General features: G+C 41.7%; 1 protein-coding gene across 11 annotated transcripts in view; it reads right to left on the reverse strand.

The window, feature by feature from the left end:
- Nucleotides 1-2186: 2186 nt before the first annotated feature.
- RIPOR1 (RHO family interacting cell polarization regulator 1) overlaps nt 2187-19742 on the reverse strand; it is a 2621322-nt gene continuing 2603766 nt past the window's right edge. For 9 of the 11 annotated variants that reach the window (XM_044058663.1, XM_044058660.1, XM_044058661.1 and 6 more), the window contains one exon: nt 2188-3019. In XM_044058663.1, the coding sequence (XP_043914598.1) occupies nt 2922-3019 (98 nt within the window). In that variant the 3' untranslated portion in view covers nt 2188-2921. Of the gene's footprint in view, nt 3020-19742 lie in introns of all 11 variants that reach the window. The other 2 variants (XM_044058659.1, XM_044058658.1) reach the window with 1 other exon arrangement.

Consider the following 19742-nt stretch of genomic DNA (forward strand, 5'->3'; position numbering starts at 1 on the left):
AATAAAGCCAAAATAATGATTGGGCAGGGGAGCAAAAACTCAATATCAGGGGTAGATTTTAAAAATTGCTCTTACAAACTTAGAAAGCTGCTAGGTTATGCATTAGCATCCATTTTCCAAGGGATATGAAGGCCGTAGGAACAGACAAAATATTAGGCAAAATACAAACATTCTGCCCAGTAGCTGAGATGTAGGGGGGGGGAGGCTTACACAAGTGTGAATTACAACTGTTCAATATTACAGTTCCGTTGAGATCTTACTTCATAACTCTATAAATCCACAGAGACGCTGTCAGTTTCTGTACCATAGTGTGGAATACAGCAGGAGTTCTTGGTAAACAGATATATCCTGCACCTCTGACCTCTGGGTTTGCACCCTCCCTGTAAAAAATCCTGTGAAGCCCATGCTCTCAACCGGGCAAGAAATCTGGATAAAGCATAAAAAATGAGAGGGACACAGGCACCAAAATAGGGATATATTTTAAACATTACTCTTATAAACTTAAAAAGTTGTTGGAATAATAGGTTTTCTGTTAGTGTGCATTTTCTGAAGGATTTAAAGTGTGAAACTCAAATGTTTATCATTATTTAGTGACTTCAGTCCTCAGTTGCCAGAAAACCACAACTTTTATAACAGACCAAAAATATAAGGTGAAAATCTGGACAGTTGAGAGCTATGCTTCTCAGTCTGCATCTGAGAAAAAGAAGTGCATCTGTGTATGGCCCATCTGGCTTCATGGGGTAAAGGTGAGTGAGAAGGTGACTACTGGGTCACCTCATGTCTAGAGTGGATAACATTAGCAGCTTAAACTGTGAAAAGAAATTAGCCGTTGGTAACACCACTGTCTATGATTAATGCTTACGCACAAGCATTTACTTTACTGGGAATGAGAACACAAAAAGGGCCTAGGGCAGTGGTAGTTCCTATAACAGAAAAAGCAAGCACCCTTAGCTTTACAACTGAATGTGGCTGAACTGTGTGAATACTGAAGCTAAGAGAGGGAGGACTAGGGGAAATGGGTAATGGTGTTACTTATTCCAGCTACATATATGGCTTCCAGTGTACTTAGCAGAGGAGGAGACTAGCATCCACCAGTGTCTTTAGTAACTGTATGTAGAAATAGGGTATAATACAGTAAAAGTAAAAACACGTGGAGACCAGATGAGGACACACTCCTGACTTTCATTAGTGTTAGGTATCTGATGTGAAATGACTTGCTTTGTGTGAGTGCTTCTCTTTTTGCAGAAAGGCCACACCACAGGTGAAAATGACTTACTGCAGCCACAGAGTCAAACAGAATAAATTTTAATACTGTTTGACTAACCCAATCATGATAAAATACAGATTTTGGCCTACTTTTAGAGGGTTCATAGGTTGGTACTAAGCTATCGGCCCTAGGGCCTATACAAACCTATAATAATTCCCTGGCTATTTCTTCCCACACTATTTACTTCCCTGGACCCCTGTCTAGCAGGCTGACTGACGTGATGCCTGGGGTGAATTTCCTTTCTCCCATCCAGTCATCAAGGTTCCTTTTGAAGAGGAACAAAGAGGTGCTATGCTTGATATGTATGGGCAGTCTATTCCAGAGTCTGGGGAGTCTCTGGGTCAGGAACCTATCCCTCCAGCATGTTTTGTTTATTGTGATGACAAGGTTTAGATCCATGGAGCGTGTGGCTCTGAGGGATTGGGATATGTTTAAGTATAGCATGTCCAACAGCTCTGGGTTTGACATGGCCTTGTATGTTAAGCAGAGATCGCCTCGGAGTAGACGATATGCGACAGAATATAGCTGGAATTTTTTAGGGCGGTCAGCATAGGGCATCTGCTTTAGGCCTGTGATTCTTTTAGTGAGGGAGATCTGCTGTGGTATTTTTACTGATTAGGCTAACCAGAGATCTTTCTTTGCTCTTTTTTTGTTAATTGCTATGAGATCTTTACATCCTAAGCACCTTGATGACTGTTATATAGCTGTACTACTTTATAACTGATCAGCAGAACTCTTCTGCTGCAAAGGTTACAGAGTAGTGAGCTGCAAACAGTACTGTTCACTGCAACATTCCCATAAGTAGACAAAAAAGGAGGGTTGGAACATCAAGCTATACTCCTAAATGAACTAAATGTTGACATTAGGGTTGTACTATTTTCCAAAAAAGGGCAAGACATATTCTGAATGATCTTTTTATTTTTGTTTACAATCAAAATTAGGCATTTTCTTTCATAATATATATATTTTATAGAAAAAAATCAGATTTTTGTTACACAATTTGTAAATAAGTGAAACATAAAATAAGATCATTTCAAAGCTTCAGCAGTTTCCATTCCCTGTGGTAATGCAGTCCTTTATTAAATTATTAAAAAGAAAGAGTAATATGTACTTTAACACTTATAAGCTCTCCATTGTGACAAGAGACATTTGGAGATAAAGCAGCATTTCTCTTGCCAACAGCAGCAAGAAATGCAAATGTAATAAAATATAGACTTTTAGTTTAAACTTGTAGTAGGGAAAAAAAAAAAACAAAATCTGTCCAAATATTAGAGAATCTCCACAACGGGAACATTCCATTTTATAAGATACCAAAGTGCATTTCCAAAGATACAGTCAGTGTAGTTCCCTTAAAAAGCAACTTTCCAAGCTTATCATCAAATCCAGTGGCATTCTATGGCTGGCAATACCAGTGGATAACCGAGTACTGTGAATTGTCCGAAATTGGCCAAGGTTGTGCTCCAAGAAGGCAGCAGTTACACCAGACTGTCTGAAGCCGTTGCCATTTGAACAAATGGCAAATGTAATACTGCTATATCCTTAAAATTACAACACCAGGAAACAATCTCCAGTCACATTCTGAATACAGATTCCTAAAACATGAATTTAGTCTGTTTCCTGTCAGAAAGCAGTAATTGCTCCTCTCTTGTGGTCTTCAGAATGCTGTACTGGCCATACCACCTTGACTAAAAATCCTTGGCAAACCATCCAGGGATTCTTCCATCTGCCTATATGCGAGCTTTCCCTCCTCTCCTGTAAGAAATATTATAGGAAAAATTAGTCACTATAATAATCGACAGACTGTTTCACAATAATGGTTAAGTCATGCTACAAATACCACTGTAATCTGAGGAAAAGTGTATGCATTTTTTCATCGGCAGCAAGTATTACAAAGGCTTCACTGCTTTTTGACACTGTCAACATAGAAAGATGGAATCAAAGCTCTTATTAAGCGTGTGTGATTAATAAATTTTGCACAGATCTTCCCACCCCTCCAAAAACAGCAGACAGCTATTTAAGAAAGATACCTTAAGATGTCCTTCCATATCACTGTTACAGTATTTGGTATACAAGAGATGCCTTTCCCGGGCAGCCTGTCACTTGGCCTAGCATAGATAAGGTTAAAAAATTCTTGTTTATGCTGTACCTGACATTTATGCACCCTGTACACAACAGAGGGCATAAAAGGGACATATGGATGCAACTACCCAGAACATCCTTTGCCACTGGTACGAACGCCATTGTTGCCAGTTGGTTTCAACATTTTGCTGCTGTACTGAATATCTGGCAACACCAGTAAGTGCCCCATTGGGGTTATTTTTATATTTACTTTCTTGGTCTTGCATGTTTTATCATTACCTAGACTTTATGTCATTCAACAGGGGAAAATGTCAGTGAAAAACAGATCCCCCATAAGAATCGTCACAAAGTGTCTTTTTTGTTTGGGTGCTTCCCACGATCATACCTCCTGGAGTATCTGTAAGGCATTTATGTCTAAGACAATCAGAAGCAGTTTGTCTTCCTGGGCCATTTATCTTGAAAACCAACGGTTTAGAGAGTTAGCCCAGGGTGCCATGGTGGAATCCTTTAACCCCGAGATACTCCCACTAAGCAAGAAGGTCAAGAAGTCTCAGAAGGATTCTTTAGCTGTACAGCCTCCACTAGATGTCCCTCTAGAAGTAGGTAACAGCTCTGTAGGTTGTTCTGTGTTTGTCAGATTCCTGCTGTGACCCCACCAGAGGCCGGTAATGAATCCATCTTTTAACACGTCCTCTGAGGCTTTGCAAGCATCTACTCTGGATGTCGAGGGGGAACTATGGTTGGTTATCTCAGATGGTCCTAGAGGGATTCTACAGATACTGGTCAGTGAGGAAGTTCTGGGTCTTCTCAAATCTCACCAAGGGTTGGAAGTTCTGGTATTTGTTAGGGCTGATGTCCCCTCTAAGAAAAGACAAAAACTGAAGCACGTTTCCGTCTGTCCTATGGATCCTCAAAGGGAATGGCAAGAGTTTATGCAGAGCTTGTTCGCTGCTTTAATGGCCCTAAAGCCTCCTCAAGGGATTTAAGTACCTTCTCCTCCTTGGAACTCTGCCCCTTCTAAATGGTTTAGAGAACCAGATTCCTTGGATGAGGATTCCCTTGTCTGGTGAGGGGTCTTTGTCCTATTCTTCACAGATGCCCTGAGTTTCCTTTCGAGGAACGGTCTTTGAGGACACAAAAATAGGATGATGGAATTCTTTATTTGGGATTCTTCTCAAGTGTTGGATATTCAGAGACGATATTATGAGTTGCTTCAGGTGGATACTCCTAAATCATCGGCAGTTCTTCCTGTGTTAGCTACTTTCATTGCTGCTTCCAAGTCCCCTGATTCTCAGCCTCCTGTTCCTAAGAAACCTAGTAGATTCGACAAGGTTCCTGAGGATTGTCTATTTATATTTAAATGTCTTTCTGGTGATTCTGCTGTGGGGTCAGTCTCTTCTGACAAACCTTCTAAACTTTTGCCTTCTGATAAGGATAGTAGGGCAATGGAGAGGATTGGCAAGAAAGTTTACACTGCTTCTACTTTGGCCTTTTGGACTATTAATTACCAGACCCAAATGACAGGTATGCTCTGGCCTTGATTGCTCAGGGTTGTCAGGTTATCACTGCCCTTCCTGATTCTGATGGCAAATTGTCTGTCTTATTTTTTTAGGTTCTGCCTCTCAAGTGGCTCACCACCCTATTAAGTGTAGCTATGATACTGCTGACGCCTCTTCTAGGTTACAGCTTTTGGATCCATCATGAGGCGTTACTCTTGGCTTTGTCTCTAGTCTCTTCCTGAGGACATTAAGGCCAAGTTGTTGGATGCTCCTTTGGATAATACTCATTTTTATGGGACTGCTGCTGCTGACTTATTTGTCTCTTCAAGAGAAAGGCCAAGCCATGCAAGGCCTTAAACATATTCTTCTCTCTCCTATCCAAATTATCATTCTAGATCTGCTTTTGTTAGCAGGCAACCCTGCCAGGCCTCTAAGGGCAGGAAGGGTGGGAGGCGGGTCCCCGCTGCTAAGGCTTCTCAGATTTTTGTGCTCCAGAAGCCTCCTTTATCTGATAAGCCTGTTTCTCTTTGACAATTCACTCCTCTGTCTTTAGACCAGGTTCCTTTGTCCCTTTGGCTTTCCCTTTGTCTTCCAAATTGGAATCTCATCACTTCAGATTCTTGGGTTCTTTCCATCATCCACGAGGGTTACTTAATGGTATGGAAATTCCTCCCTCCTTTTTCTGGGATTCCTCAACCTCCTCTAGAGGACCATCATTTCCTGGAGGTTCTAGGGCTCCTGCTGAACCAAAGGACCATTCAACCTGTCCCTCTTCCCAAGTGGGACAAGGACTTTATTGCAGGATGTTCCTGGTTCCTCGAAAGGAGGGCACTTGGAGACCTACTTTGGATGTCTCCCAGCTGAACACCTTTCTTGAGACCCCTTCTTTTCGGATGCTTACTCTTCAAACTCTGTTTCCTCTTTTATTACCCCACACTTTTCTGGTGTCCTTGGATCTGAAAGATACTTACCTTCACATCCCTAGCCTCCCTCTCTTCAGGAAGTTTTTACATTTTTCTGTGTCTTCCTCTCATTTTCAGTTCTCTGCTTTGCCCTTTGGCCTCTCTATTGCCCCAAGGATAGTCACAAAATGCCTAGCTCCTGTGATTGCCTTCTGCAGGCTCCAAGGCATTCAGATTTCTCCTTATCTAGACAACCTATTGCTTCAGGCACCTTCTCCCAGTCAATTGTTGCAGGATCTACAGTTCACCATCTCTCTTCTTCAAAGTCTGGGGTTTACTATCAACTTCCAAAAGTCCATCTTATCTCCCTTTCAGGACCATGTTGTCTGGGTTGCAGGATTCAGACGTTGCCAATGTTGGACTCTCTTCCACCTCCAAAAGTATTGTCATTGACAGCCTTCTTTCAGTCTCTTCTTCCCCCGATTGCCATGCCAGCCAGGGAGTTTCTTCTGGCCCTGGGATTCTTGGCCTCTTCTATTCTGTTGCGTCCTCTTGCCAGACTGCATATGCAGAAGCTTCAATGGTACCGCATGTTGGTTTGGCTGCAGCATCATCATCATCTGTATTTCAGTGTACCTCTGCTTCAATGTCTCAAGAAGGAATTTCAGTGGTGCATTCAACAGTTCACTCTCAGCCCAGGCTGGTCCTTTCAGCCTCTGGTCCCTTATCAAGAGCTGTTCAAGGCCTTGGACATGGGGTGGGAGGCATCTCTTGGTGGCTTGAAAGTTCAGGGTCTTTGGCCTCCCCATCAGAAGTCAGGCCATATCAACATCAAAGAGATGAGGGGTCTGATTCTGGGCCTTCAGGCTTTTCACTCCATGTTCTCTCCGGGACCCTTGAAGGTGTACACAGACAACACTTCAGTGATGTGGTATGTTAACAAGCAGGGGGACATAAAATCTTTCCTCTTCTGCAGGACTGCCCTTCAGGCTTGGGAAGTGGCTCTCCGTTATCCGTCAACTCTTCAGGCGGTACACATTTCTTCAGAGCATAATTCTGTGGCAGACTCTCTGAGCAGGTCCAAAACACAGACTCACGAATAGTTCTTCACACAGACATGTTTCTGGGCATTGTCCATTGGTGGGGTATTCCTCGGGTAGATCTTTTTGACTCCCCTCTGAACAGGCAGCTTCCTCTCTTCTGTTCCAGAGTGCCATGCCATCTGGCCTGGAAGATGGATGCTCTATCCCTTCCATGGAAGGGAGATTTCTTTATGCTTTCCCTCCTCTTCCTCTACTTTCAAGAGTTCTGCAGAACATTCAGATGGACTCCCCAAAAATCTTGCTTGTGCCTCTCTTCTGGCCGAGACAGCACTGTTTCACCCTATTAATACATCTGGCCAGGGGCAATCATCACAAGTTACCTCACCAGCTGGATTTCCTCACACAGGACAAGGGGTCTCTCTCATCCATCCTCACTTGTCCACTCTGCAACTGACATTGTGGGTGACAGGGTTTTGATCCCTTTCAGGCACCTCTTTTCTGAGGACAGGCACAGGGTTTTATAGGTAGCAACAAAACCTTCAACCAGAAAATCTTATACGTCTAAATGGAAGAGATTTTTGGTCTGGTGCCATGCCCTTAACCAGGACCCTTTTTCAGTGGTGGTCCCTCTAGTCCTCTCTTATTTGTGTGAGTTGCTCCAGTCTAGCTTGCCCTATTTTTCTGTGAATGCCCATATGTCAGCAATTTCTGCCTGTCTACCCTTGAATCCTCCTATGACATCTCATTTTGAGGTTAACCAATTTCTTAAAGGAGTACTGCACATTAGGCCTCCAAAAAAGCCTATTCCTCCTCCTTGGGACTTTAATTTTCATTTGGAAAAATTGACTCTGGCTCCTTTTGATCCTGCAAATTCAGATTTTTTGCAACATTTGAACTGGAAGACTGGTTTGTTGCTGGTTCTACTTGATGGGTTTCTGAGCTCTAGGCCCTTCCTCCTTTCCTTCCGTTTTTTCCTTCTCAGTCTGCTACTGAGATGGTCCTTGGATTTGCATATACAGCTCATGTACTATTTGGATATAACTAGGACTATTCAAAAGTCTGATCAGCTTTTTGTATCCTTTCATCCCAGGTCTGTGTCTTTGGCTATTTCTAAGCAAACCATCTCCTCCTGGATATCTAAGGACATTTCCTTTTGTTACTCCAAAGAAAAGTTCCCTCTGCTTCTGTTAGAGCTCATTCCACTAGAGCTCTTGCCTCTGCTGGTGCATTCTTCAAGGGACTGGACATCAATTCCACCCTTGAAGCTGCTACTTGATCTTCCATGCATACCTTTACTAAACTTTATAAGTTGTATATCATTTTTAGGGCCAGAGCAGGTTTTGCTCAAACCATTTTGTGTGGGTTTGTTGAGGGCTCTTCTCAGCCTTCTACCTCCCATTCTGCTTATTCTCCCTTACATACCGAATACTACAACACTGATATGGAAGGACATAGTACAGTTGTGTAAAATCTTTCCATAACAGTAGATGTCCTTCTCTTCACTGCTGTAGTACTCACTCCCTCCCTCCAATCCCTTCTTGTTTATTCTGCATTCTTTCCTTCTGGATGTGCATGGACTCCTCTGTCCTATGACGACTGTTCTCTTCTGGGGCACTTCAGTTCGGGTCTATGTCAATTCTTCGAACACTTAAATTTCAAACGTTACATGGTTACATGAGACTAAACGTTCGAAATTTCAAGTGTTCGAAGACTGACTTTCAATGGTGCTGTACGGTGCAGATAGGGAGAATTTCCCTTTTCTGCACTGAAGTGTGGTCTCAGAGTTGGTATATTTAAGTCGGGGGGGGTTGTGTGGGGTGCAGAGGGGCTTGCCCACATGCTTACACTGTTAAGGTGTTTTTTCTTTTTTCTTTATTTGATATTCGAAAATCCAAATGTTGAACATTTGGTCTCCACCATGTAACATTCGACATTTTGGATGTTCGAACATTTAACATAGACCCTTCAGTTCTGGGTGGTTGCATCTTTTTGTCCCTTTTATGCCCCAAGTTCTGTGTGGGAAGCATAAATATGATATACGGCACAAACAAGATCTTTTTTAAGCTCATCTATACTGGCTGAGTGACTGGCTGTCTGGGAAGACAAATCCCTTATGTACAGAATACTGTAAGAGTGAAGAGAAGAACATCTCCTGTTATGGTACGATTTTACACAACTGTACTTTCTGTTTTTGAAATTGTATTTAGTTGTGTTTGAAATTAAATAGTTGCAGGTTAGTGTGCTGCTTATCTATACAGATTATTTTCCCCCATTTATTGCAGCTGTTATTAAGCATTTATTTTCCAAGCCCTTGACATCCTGAGACATTAGGAAAAGAATGAAAAGTAAGAGCCAGTAACAGCATCGGTTAATCTAGGAGGGTCGAGAGATTTTTATGTACTTTTTTGTTATACTCCTAACAACATGCAGGATGAATATGTCAGCATTGGCCAATCACTCCCATCCCTCTAGGCCAAAAAGCAAGCTCCAAATTTATTTTCTGGGCAGAGACACGTTCAAGCAAATTCGACTGTTTATACCTTATAAGGAGTCCAAAAATACCACTCATCTCTCTCTAAACCTTCAAAACAACAGCAAAAAATATATGTTGGCACAGAAGCTGGCTTTAAAACTGCACCATGGGTGATCTAAGTTAAGTAATGGACAGTATTACCTGTAGCAACAAGTTAGGGTGCTCTTATTCTCTTCTCCACTCCCATGCAAAGGTTTGGGTATGTTTAGAAAGAGAGGAGCTTATCCTATCAATACGCTCTCTAGACACAAGGAAAGAAACTTAAATGGAGACTAAAAAACATACCCGAAACAAAAACGAGTCCTGCTTCACTTGCAAAAGAGCTATGTTTGTAAAATTAATGTTGGAGCACAGATACCACAGTTGGAGGGCATGACCACTATTGTCTGAAAATCAAGTCAAAAGTTATGCTTCAACATTTTACATGGGTGCAGCAAACTCAGATGTTCATCATTAGATCATTTAGCAGTAGCATAAGCTATACCCTGCCAAGGACTGAACAACCGGCTATCTTCCAAAGCTTTAGGTCACCTTCCACTGGGCCTAATTGCTGTACAGCTAGAGGACAGTAGTATAAAGTCAATGGTTTTGGCATCAAATTATCAGAAATTCTTGCCATCAAAGAGTGCTCACTGTTGCGACTTTGAGGGATTGATGGTGGGCTAGTGCTTATTCAAAGTTGGGCAGTAAGTACTGTTTGGCGAATACCTTCCAATTTTACCATTTTTTTTGTGATGAAAACTTTTAACATTTCTGTTAGCGCTAGTTGTTTTAGTAGTTCTCACTAAAAAAGTTTACCACAGAGCTTATTTTTTAGTCAGGAAGAAAGAATAGTACACTAAAGCTCTGCTACCTGCTTGTTAGGCACCTTTTTCAGCTCAGTAACAGAATTTGGTCCTAGCTCCTTGGTCATTACCTCCCTGAGTTGCAAGGACAGAAAAGCTGTACAGGAGGCTTTGGTCTTGACTATGGCTTCCTCTTTACCTTGGCTGCAGATAAGTGACTCTGCTGTGGCCATAACACTTTCCTTAGACCACTCATCAGTTCCTCTCGTTTCCTATGGTACTGTTTTTTGGGAAGCCGCTAATGTCTGAGAGGCAGGCACGTCCTCTGTGGTTGTTCATTTGCACTTTTAAGGAAAGGGAAAAACTCTCTTGTTGGCATCAGTGGGGGGGGGGGGGCATGGACAGTGTTTTTTTGCAGGGGAGCTTGATTCCCAGGGAAAGGACCATTCTTCATGGTATCCCTTTTCTTGAGGGGGGGATCTTTCAGGAAAAGGAAACCTAAAATTAGGCATTTTTCTTCATCTGTGTCCCCCCTCACCTAAGAAGACGAGGAGGATTGGCTGGGTTTTGCTACAGGCTTATTTAAAGCATTTCAGTCTTTAGATTTTGAGTCTTACCTTCACTTAAAAAAGGAATCAATTTTCTTCTCTCTCAGATTCTGATTCTCCATCAGAGGGAAAAGGAATTAGACTGTGTTTCTCAAGTTCCAGTTCCAAAAAAAGGTGAATCTGATTCCGAAGAAAAGCCTTCCTCAGATTCCTCATCTTAAGAGTTATTTTTCTACTATTGTTGCCAAAATAAAGGTGCTATTTCACTAGGATCAAAAAGCAACACCAGAGTCCCAGCAAATATAATTTGCTACAAGTAGATTTCCATCAACATGTTTTGCCAGTAACTAGAAGTCTGTATGACAGTCAGCCACCTGCTCCCCAGAAAGTCTGATAAATTATAAAAGGTTTTCCAGACCCACAAATTTCTTTTCAAACCCTTGATCAGACCATGCAGTAATTTCTTACACAAATCCATCTTCTGTCAAATACCTTATGGCACCTTATCCTATTCCTTCTGATAAGGATGGGAAAGCCCTTGGCAGGTTTGGAAAGAAAGTTTATACTTCTTCCACCTTAGCCTTCAGAATATTGAATTGTCAGGCACTCGTATCTCAGTTTCTTCTAGCTGCCTTTGGAAATATGAGAAATTTAAGTGCTGACCTTCTTTCGTCAGAGATTAAAACATCTCTCTATATTTTTTTTAATCTTTTGGTGTCTTGAGTACCAAATACATTCCCCAAAATGTTCTCATGACACTGCTGATGCTGTATCGGCGACTGTGAGGATTTGCCTGCCTACATTCTCAAGAGTTTCCTAGAGGATGACAAACCTGCACTCCTGAATGTCCCAGGATAAATAGATGATATCTGGCTCTTACTCTTTCAAGGTCCTTAAAAGATATTATGAAAGTAGAAAGTTACTTTAGGGGGTTATCCAAATTTTCCATGCTAGAATAGAAACGTTCCTTCCATTTCAGGTTCGTTTTATAGGAAAAGGAATAAACAATCCCACCAAGAAACAGGCCAACAGAATTTCATAAATCAATGGTAGGGAGGTTCAAAATAAAATAATGCCCTCCCAAATCTAAGGACAATCTAAAAAAGCAGACTACATGCTCCATCATCTTTTCCCTCTCCATCTCTCAGCATTCCTGTAAAAAACACTTTCCCAGATTAGGTCATTTCCCCTCTGTAGCACCTTACAACTTCAGACACTTAGTTCTGAGAATCATTCAAAAAAGGGTACAATTGGCATTCGGTTTCCCTTACTTCTTTTCAGGAGATTCCTCTACATCCATCACAGTCTTCACTATTTTCTCCTATCCTAAATCAAATGTTATCCCAGGGGAGTTATAGAACCTATTCCCCCAGATCAAACAAGGAAAGGGTTTTACTCAGGAATCTTTCTGATGCCAAGGAAAGGAAGACACTGGAGACTTGTCCTAGGCCTTTCTTTTCTGAACCTTCACATCAAAATGCTCCCTCTACAGTCTCTGTTACCACACTCCACTTGCCAGTTTTCTAATAACTCTGGATTTAAAGGAAGTTTACTATCTTGTTCCATTTCTCAACATTTCAGATGCTTTTTACATTTTTTCTGTGTACAGTTTACATTTTAAATTCTCTGTGTTAGGCCTTTGGGCTGTTAGTCCCAAGAAGATTTATAAAATGTCTGGCTCCTGTAACAGTCCACTGCAGTTTGCTCAGGATTCACATTTTCTATGTTTAGACAACTATCTTATTTTTGCAGACTCTTACAAATTAAGAATTGTTGGCTTGTGTTAAAAATAAAATCCTCAGCCTGAGATTTCAGGTGAACATAGAGAAGTCTCATCTCATTCCATCTTACAGGATAGTCTTTCTGGGATGCCTCCTAAACACATCTCTCGTGTTGGCAATTCTTCCGCAGGGCAAAGTAGAATTTTACAAGAAACAGTTTCTTATATTTTTCAACCAGGCTCTGGCATATGCCAAGGAATATCTCAAGATTCTAAGTGTCACGACCTCTACAATTCTTATGATTCTTTTGACCTGACTTCAAATGATGAAAATACAATGGTTCATCAAATCATTTTTGACCCAACACCAGCACCCCTATCATTTCAGATCCTAGTACTGGGACTTACACTGGTAAATGAATTAGTTGTGTCTCCCTTTTTCCCTTCCAGCCCCTATGAAATCTGTAACCACAGATGCCTTAGACTTTGCTTGGGGAGTTGCATCAAAAGTGGTAAAAATTCAGTGTTTGTGAATCTGAAAACATACACGTCAAAGAAATGTCATCACTAATGAATGCTCTCAAATCTCTAACCCATCTTTCAATTCAAGGCTCTCCTGCCAGTAATCACAGACAACATTCACAGTGATGTAGTACATAAACATCTTTTGTTTAGTCTCTTCCCACCTATCCCTAGCTGCCATAACAGAATCCTTTTTAATCCATACTACTTCTAAGTACTTCATTTTATCAAGTACCCATAACAGAAGCATTTTAATCCGTACTCCAGTACTTCCTCTTGGGTCCTCATAAATATCAGTATTTGCTGAACCAATTCATGTGTGGGAACAGAGTTTACAGCTTTAGCCTTTGCTTTATCTTCATTCTCAAAATGTTTCACAACACTAAAATGTCATTTTCTAATTTTATAAAATAATATCAGCTGCAAATAAAGCCAATTTTTCTTGACTACCACACCAACTATATCCTTGAATTTTAAGTCCCTTATTTTCCTTGCTGATGGTCCAAAATATAATGCAAATAACAAAGGAGAAAGAGGACACGTCTGCTTGGTTCCTCTACTCAAACAGAACTTACCAAAGAGGAACCTAGCCACTTTAATTTTCACCTCAGATCCCTCATTCATCATCCCAATCAACCTTTTAATTTTCTCATGGAACACAAATGCTTCCATTGCTTTAGTTACAAAATCACAGCTTACTGTCAAATGCCTTCTCTCCATCAAGACCCACGAATAATAGTGGTATCTTTTTATAATCTGCTTCCCTCTGTAACATCATTGTTCTGTTAATGTTGTCAAATGTTTACCTCCCTTCCACAAAGCCACACTGATCCTTATCTATCAATTTTGGCATCGCCTTTGCCATTCTTTTAGCCATTACAGAGACAAACACTTTGCAATCATGGTTTAATACTGAAATGGGCCTATATGAAGCTGAATCCGATGGATCTTTACAATCTTTAGGTATAACAGCCACCACTGCTTTCTTCCAGGATGTTGGTGGATGTTGGCCCTTCTCCTCCTTTTAAAATACTATTAAACAATACCTTCCAGATCTGTATCAATTTCTTCCCTCCTAGATTGCAAACTTCCACAGGAATACCATCTATTCCTGGGGACTTTCCTGTAGACTGATTAACAGACGCAGGATGTTGAGGTGTTCTCTCATCATCTGGCCTTTCTTACTCTTCATTCAAGATTCACTTCTCAGCCATACATCCACCTACAACACTCTTTTTTGGGATCTTAATTTTGTACTGGAGAAACTTGCACCTTTTTTCCTTTGAACCTGAAGTTCTTATCTTGGAAAACGGCATTACTCATTGGTCTGCGTTCTGCAAGAAGAGTATCTGAGTTACAAGCTCTTATTGTGATTCAACCCCATCTTGTATTTCACAATGGCAGGGTAACTTTAACAACAAATGTATCCTTTATGCCTAAAGTGATTTGAGTTTACTTTGAACCAAAACTATTCATCTTCCTGTTTTCTGTCCAGAACTAAAAAAGATGAGAAATAATTGTACAAACTCTGAACATCCACAGACACTGCACTGACAGGACACAAACATTCAGGTAACCTAATCAATTTTTCATTTTCCACGAAGCTAAGAAAAATGGACAGTTGGTTTCAAAACAGACAATTTCTAAATGCTTGCCTCATGCTACTGCTTTTTGATATTTTTGCCATAGCAATACACTTACAGAGCCCACTCTACCAGGGATTTGGCTACTTTGGTGGCTTTTTGGAAAAGGGTGGACTCTATTAATATAATACAGGTGGCAACTTGGTCATCTGTGCAAACTTTTATCAATCACTACTTATTGGATTCTTTCTCTAGGTCCACAGTAGGCTTTCCTAAGACTCCTGGACTCTTATCCTTCCTCCTCCTTCCTCTCATGCTAAGCTGTGGTACTCATCCCATATAGCTTAGGCTACTCTAACAGTGACTCAAAGGTGAACGTATTATATTTGTGTAAGTAAACATACCACAGCTGTAGATGTTTAAATAGATCACTGTTGAAGTAGGAACAACTTCCCTCCAACCCCATTCTTTTTGTGTGTTTTTTTTTTTTTTTATGCCAGAATGTAGATATTTTCCTTTCACTGTTTCCTAGCACATGCCTAGAAGGTAGGACTCTAGCCTCCCTTGCTCTGAGGCAAGAAAGCTTTGAGAGTTTGGCAATGTAAATACTGACTTTATTCTGCTCCCTTCAAGCTGTACAATGGTTAGGAGACCTTTCTAAAGTCCCTTGTAGCTTAGGCTACTGCAACAGTGATCTATTCAAACATTTACTGTTGAGATAGATTTATTCGTACAACTATACTTTCACTTTCCAATCAACACATGTGGAGTAAGCAGCTAGTCTATCTCTGCCTTACCACACATGACTGCCCTGGGTCACATACTGTAGCTGCTGTCCTCACACACACACCCTGACACATGTAGCAAGCTATACTCGTCACACTGCAGAATCCCAATCTGAAAATCCACCTTCATGCTTATAATGACGCATACCAGTTTCACCATCTCTCATTACTGACTTCATCTCATGCCCTAATATGCATCTCATTTTCTCTGCATCTCAGATTGTGAGTTGGGGGTGACAATGGAAGCTTACAATCTTCCACAGCCCCCTAACCCTACACACCAGAGGCTTACTCTTTTCCACTGAACAGCAGGCAAATACATAACACATATAGCAGGAGTCAGGGCTAACTGAAATCCAACTGAAAAATGATCAGTTGCCAAGAACTTTATAAGTGGGTAGGAAGGTGGTGAGCTGAGTGAAAACAGAAAATGCAAGAAGATATACAGAATAGAGGAGGATGGATGGAATATATACTGATGGTGACCTTTCAGAACAGAGCCATAGCTGGCTAACCTAACTCCTGGTACCATTTCCCAATCTGGCACATCTCAACTCGATTAGTTAAGAAAAAGCTTATCCAGTACTTAATTCCCCCAGACAGCACTGGTATCTGGACTGGTGAGACTTTTTTATCTCTTTGCTCCTACTGCTTGCCAGTAAACAGACCCTTCCTAAATAATCAGTCCATTTGTTCCCCCCATCACAAAGGGTGAGGATCAGCTGGAGAGGAGCCATCATGAGGTAGCCACCAGTGGTATTTTTAGATTTATTAGATTTTTTTTTTTTTTGCTCTACCTCTTGCACTCACTGCCATGATAGCCCAAGGATTGGTCATGCAGTGGGCATTAGTTTTGCAGTACCATTCACTTCCATAAGGGACTGACAGTAGCAGGACTGTGACACCCATTTATGGGGACACTGTGGGGGTTTCCCTCATCACCAGGGAAAATGTCCAGCATGCATATGGCCTGGATATATAAATACATACACACACACACACACACACACACACACACACACACACACACACACACACACACACACGCACACGCACGCACGCACACGCACGCACACGCACACGCACGCACACACACACACACGCGCGCGCGTCTACTTCAGAACACTGAATCCCACAAGACTGAAAATTCAAAATACTGAATGATGGAATTTGCCCCTTCTCCACTGTTGTACAATCTCGGAGTTGGTATATATAGTTAGCAGGGGGTGCACCCCCTCACACAAGAGGGGTGCAGGGAGACTTGCCCCCTGTGTTAAAATGTGTTCAATATTTTGAATTTTCAGTCTTTTGGTTTGTCAGTCTTCTGAAGTAGACCCCCCCCCCCCCACACACACACCTACCTTCACACTACACCATCACAACTATCCTCTGTGCCAGCAACACCAAGCACCCAAGCTTGCAATTCAAACTCTGGTCACCTGGGCTGTAATCAGGACTTTATCCCTCTACATCACTGGTGCGGGCAATAAGATAACAAATGAGGATGTTGTGTCCAAATGTGGCACAGAAGATGACATTCGTGTCCACTGCATCCAAGGCTTTAAACTTTCTGGTTTGGAGTCAAACTGACAAAATGTTGCATTCCCTGTTCCTATTCTGTATGACAGATCATGTAATGAATAATGCTATTAGCCTTTATGAGAGCTGTTGCAGAAGAGTTCAGGTGCTTTCAGGCTGTATGAAGGGCTGACTAAGCTAGGATGATTCAAAGCTCCTAATCTTCTCTCTTCCCAGGTAGTCATTAACGTGCTTATGGCAGGGGGGTGGATAGGACTACAAAAGCCTGTCAATGGTGGACTTCATGGCTTTCAGGGTTACAACAAATGGAGGGGGCACCTGCTGGGTAAACCTTGGGTCAGTCATATCTTTATTTATTTCTGAGGTAAAAGCCACCAGGTCCCCGTCTCCCCACTTGAGGAAAAGGGGAGGAGACTCTTGCTCCAATCCCACCTCTAGGATCGGTGTGCTTGTGTAGAGGCAAAGTCAAACAAGCTGCTATTGCTTTTGCAGTCAAACATGGGTGCTGCAACATTCCGTGTGTTGTATAAACTGTAGCAAGCAGTTAGAGTTTAAAAGTAAATAAAACATTTCTTTCTTTTTTTTCTTCAGAAAAACCTGAGCACTATAGCACTCCATATGTGGTCTAACTGTCTGTAGTAATTGCTTGCTACAATGCAGCAAGTAGCTGCTACAGTTTAAAGGTTAAAAAAAAAAACAAAGTACAATCTGAGTGGTGCAGGGCACAGAGATAGGACATGCTTGGCTCCTGCATTTCAGGATACCCAGGTACCTGATCGCAGAATATGTTTTGCTCTTCTATTGAAGAGCATGGGCAGGAGGGAGGGGTGTGTATCTGGCCACTTGGTTGGTGTGCCAATAGAAGGAGCATGCACTCTTTTTTTAAATACTAAAATTTGAGGCTACAGGATGGGGGGGCAGGGTGCAGAGACAGGACCTGACTGGCTCCTGAAAGGGTGGGGCATTAATTGCCAAACTGGCACATGGTACGGGTTGAGACAGCTACATCTCTGCCATTTGCTTCGTCTTCCTGGAGGTTAGGCAACGTGTGGACCCTGCAGTTAATCACTCACCAAGAGCTCAGATCTGAGGTCCTTCTCTATTTCCATCATGTTTATGTCCCCAGCCTGGACTCTAAGACTTTGCTGCTTACTCTCTTGTGGGAGATGTGCTATGGCAGACTGGAAAGCATTCTGGGGTAGTGGATAGGCTTCATGACAGATCCATCCAGATAAGGAAAAAGGCAAACTTTGGTAGGGGTAAGGAGGACGGGTTGTTGAAGCAGACAGATCAGGGATGACAAGGATTTAGCATTGTGTAAAGTTGTAACTTCTGTATCCTTTATCCCATCTGTCTACTTCAAATTACAGGACAAATCTAAAGCTACTTATTTTCCTGGCTGGAAATGTGACAGGATGGTAGCTCCAGTGGAAGACGTACATCTGGAGACAGTACCCTGCTTGTAATGCAATACAAGTCTGCAACACAGACCAATCTGCTGCTGGGCAAATGACATTTACTAAAGAAGGCAGTGGATGCTGCTTACAAACCTTGTTGAATGTGCTTTTTCGCTTCACTAGCAAAATCTTATTTTTTTATTGGTAAGGAAAGGCTAGGCAGTTTGAATGCCATCTGGACAGCGTTGTTTTAGATACTTTGTGCTCCAGTCTGGAGAGTGTGAATAAAACAAATAGCTGGAATCCTTCCTGATTAACTTCATATGGCACAAACAGAATTGTATATGTCTGTGAATATTCAAAGAGTGAAGAAGGAATTCTCCTTTACTCGAGTAGTCAGAAGACTGGAAGGTAAGTGCATTGGTTGAGGTTGGAGTCTCAAACTACCTTGGGAACAAAGGCTGAATTAGTTCTGACTGAAACTCCATCTTTGTGTAAAAACAGATAAGGAGGCAAGGAAGTTGTTGTGTGCAACTGTGATATTCTTCTAATAGAGGTAACTGCTAGCAAGAATCAAGTCTTCTAGCAAAGTAATTTTACCTGACTAGAAGAAGTGGGGAGCAAGTTAGTCTCAAGTAAGAATTCAGGTCCTCCAATAGTGTGGGGTATTTTATGGGAATATGTTAGAGGAGGATATCTTTGACAAATACTTAACATAATTGTTGAGCTGTGAGGGAAGACTATAGAAAGTCATTGTTAAAGTTGGAAATCGTGGCTAACTGTGCCTTGATTGTGGAAAAACTAGAGAATGTGTCAAACAGGGAAGAAAAAAATGCAAAACTGAAAGAACTGGGGCCCAGAAGGGACTGTATACTTTCTGACTGGACTCCTTTTGAGAAGCTGAAAGAATATGAATTATTTCATCAGAATGGGTAGTGTTGGGGCCTTTAATGGAATGAGAGAAAACATGCAGTCAACATTAGGGTGCGAATATCCAGGTGTGGCTTGCTGGATGGATAAGACAGAAGATACAGATGTGGATCCAGCAACCATGGGAGTTTCTTGAAGTGAGGGTATTGCAAAGGAAACAAGATTTTTCTGGGCCAGAAAAGTGGCATAAGGATAATTGAGAACTTGCACAGAGAAGGTTTCTGCATGAACTTTGAAATTGGAGGGAAAACATCAAACAGAAGTCAGGAAGGCCACTGGCAGACGGCAGCATCCCTCACGGACTGCCCCTTTGGAGGAATGATGGCAAACTAGCTGCTGCATTTGGTATTAACAAGAGAAGTAAGGTAAATTCTAGTACCAAAAGACTTTATGAGCTACTGCTGGATTGGGGGATCACTCAAAAGGCATCAAGCTTGATCTACTGAGCCTGATGCAGTTGGCCCACTCTGGAATATGCATTGCTACTAAAAACCACAGTGAAGACATCACCCACTGCCACAATCTCTAGGCCTCTCCACATACTGAGTAAGAAACTAATTCTGCAGTGGTTGTTAATATACCTGAGGATACACATTTGAGTGGACTGAGA

Source organism: Protopterus annectens, chromosome 16.part0 (genome assembly GCF_019279795.1).
Source record: "Protopterus annectens isolate FY-2018-M chromosome 16.part0, PAN1.0, whole genome shotgun sequence".
Classification (NCBI taxonomy): Eukaryota; Metazoa; Chordata; order Ceratodontiformes; family Protopteridae; genus Protopterus; species Protopterus annectens.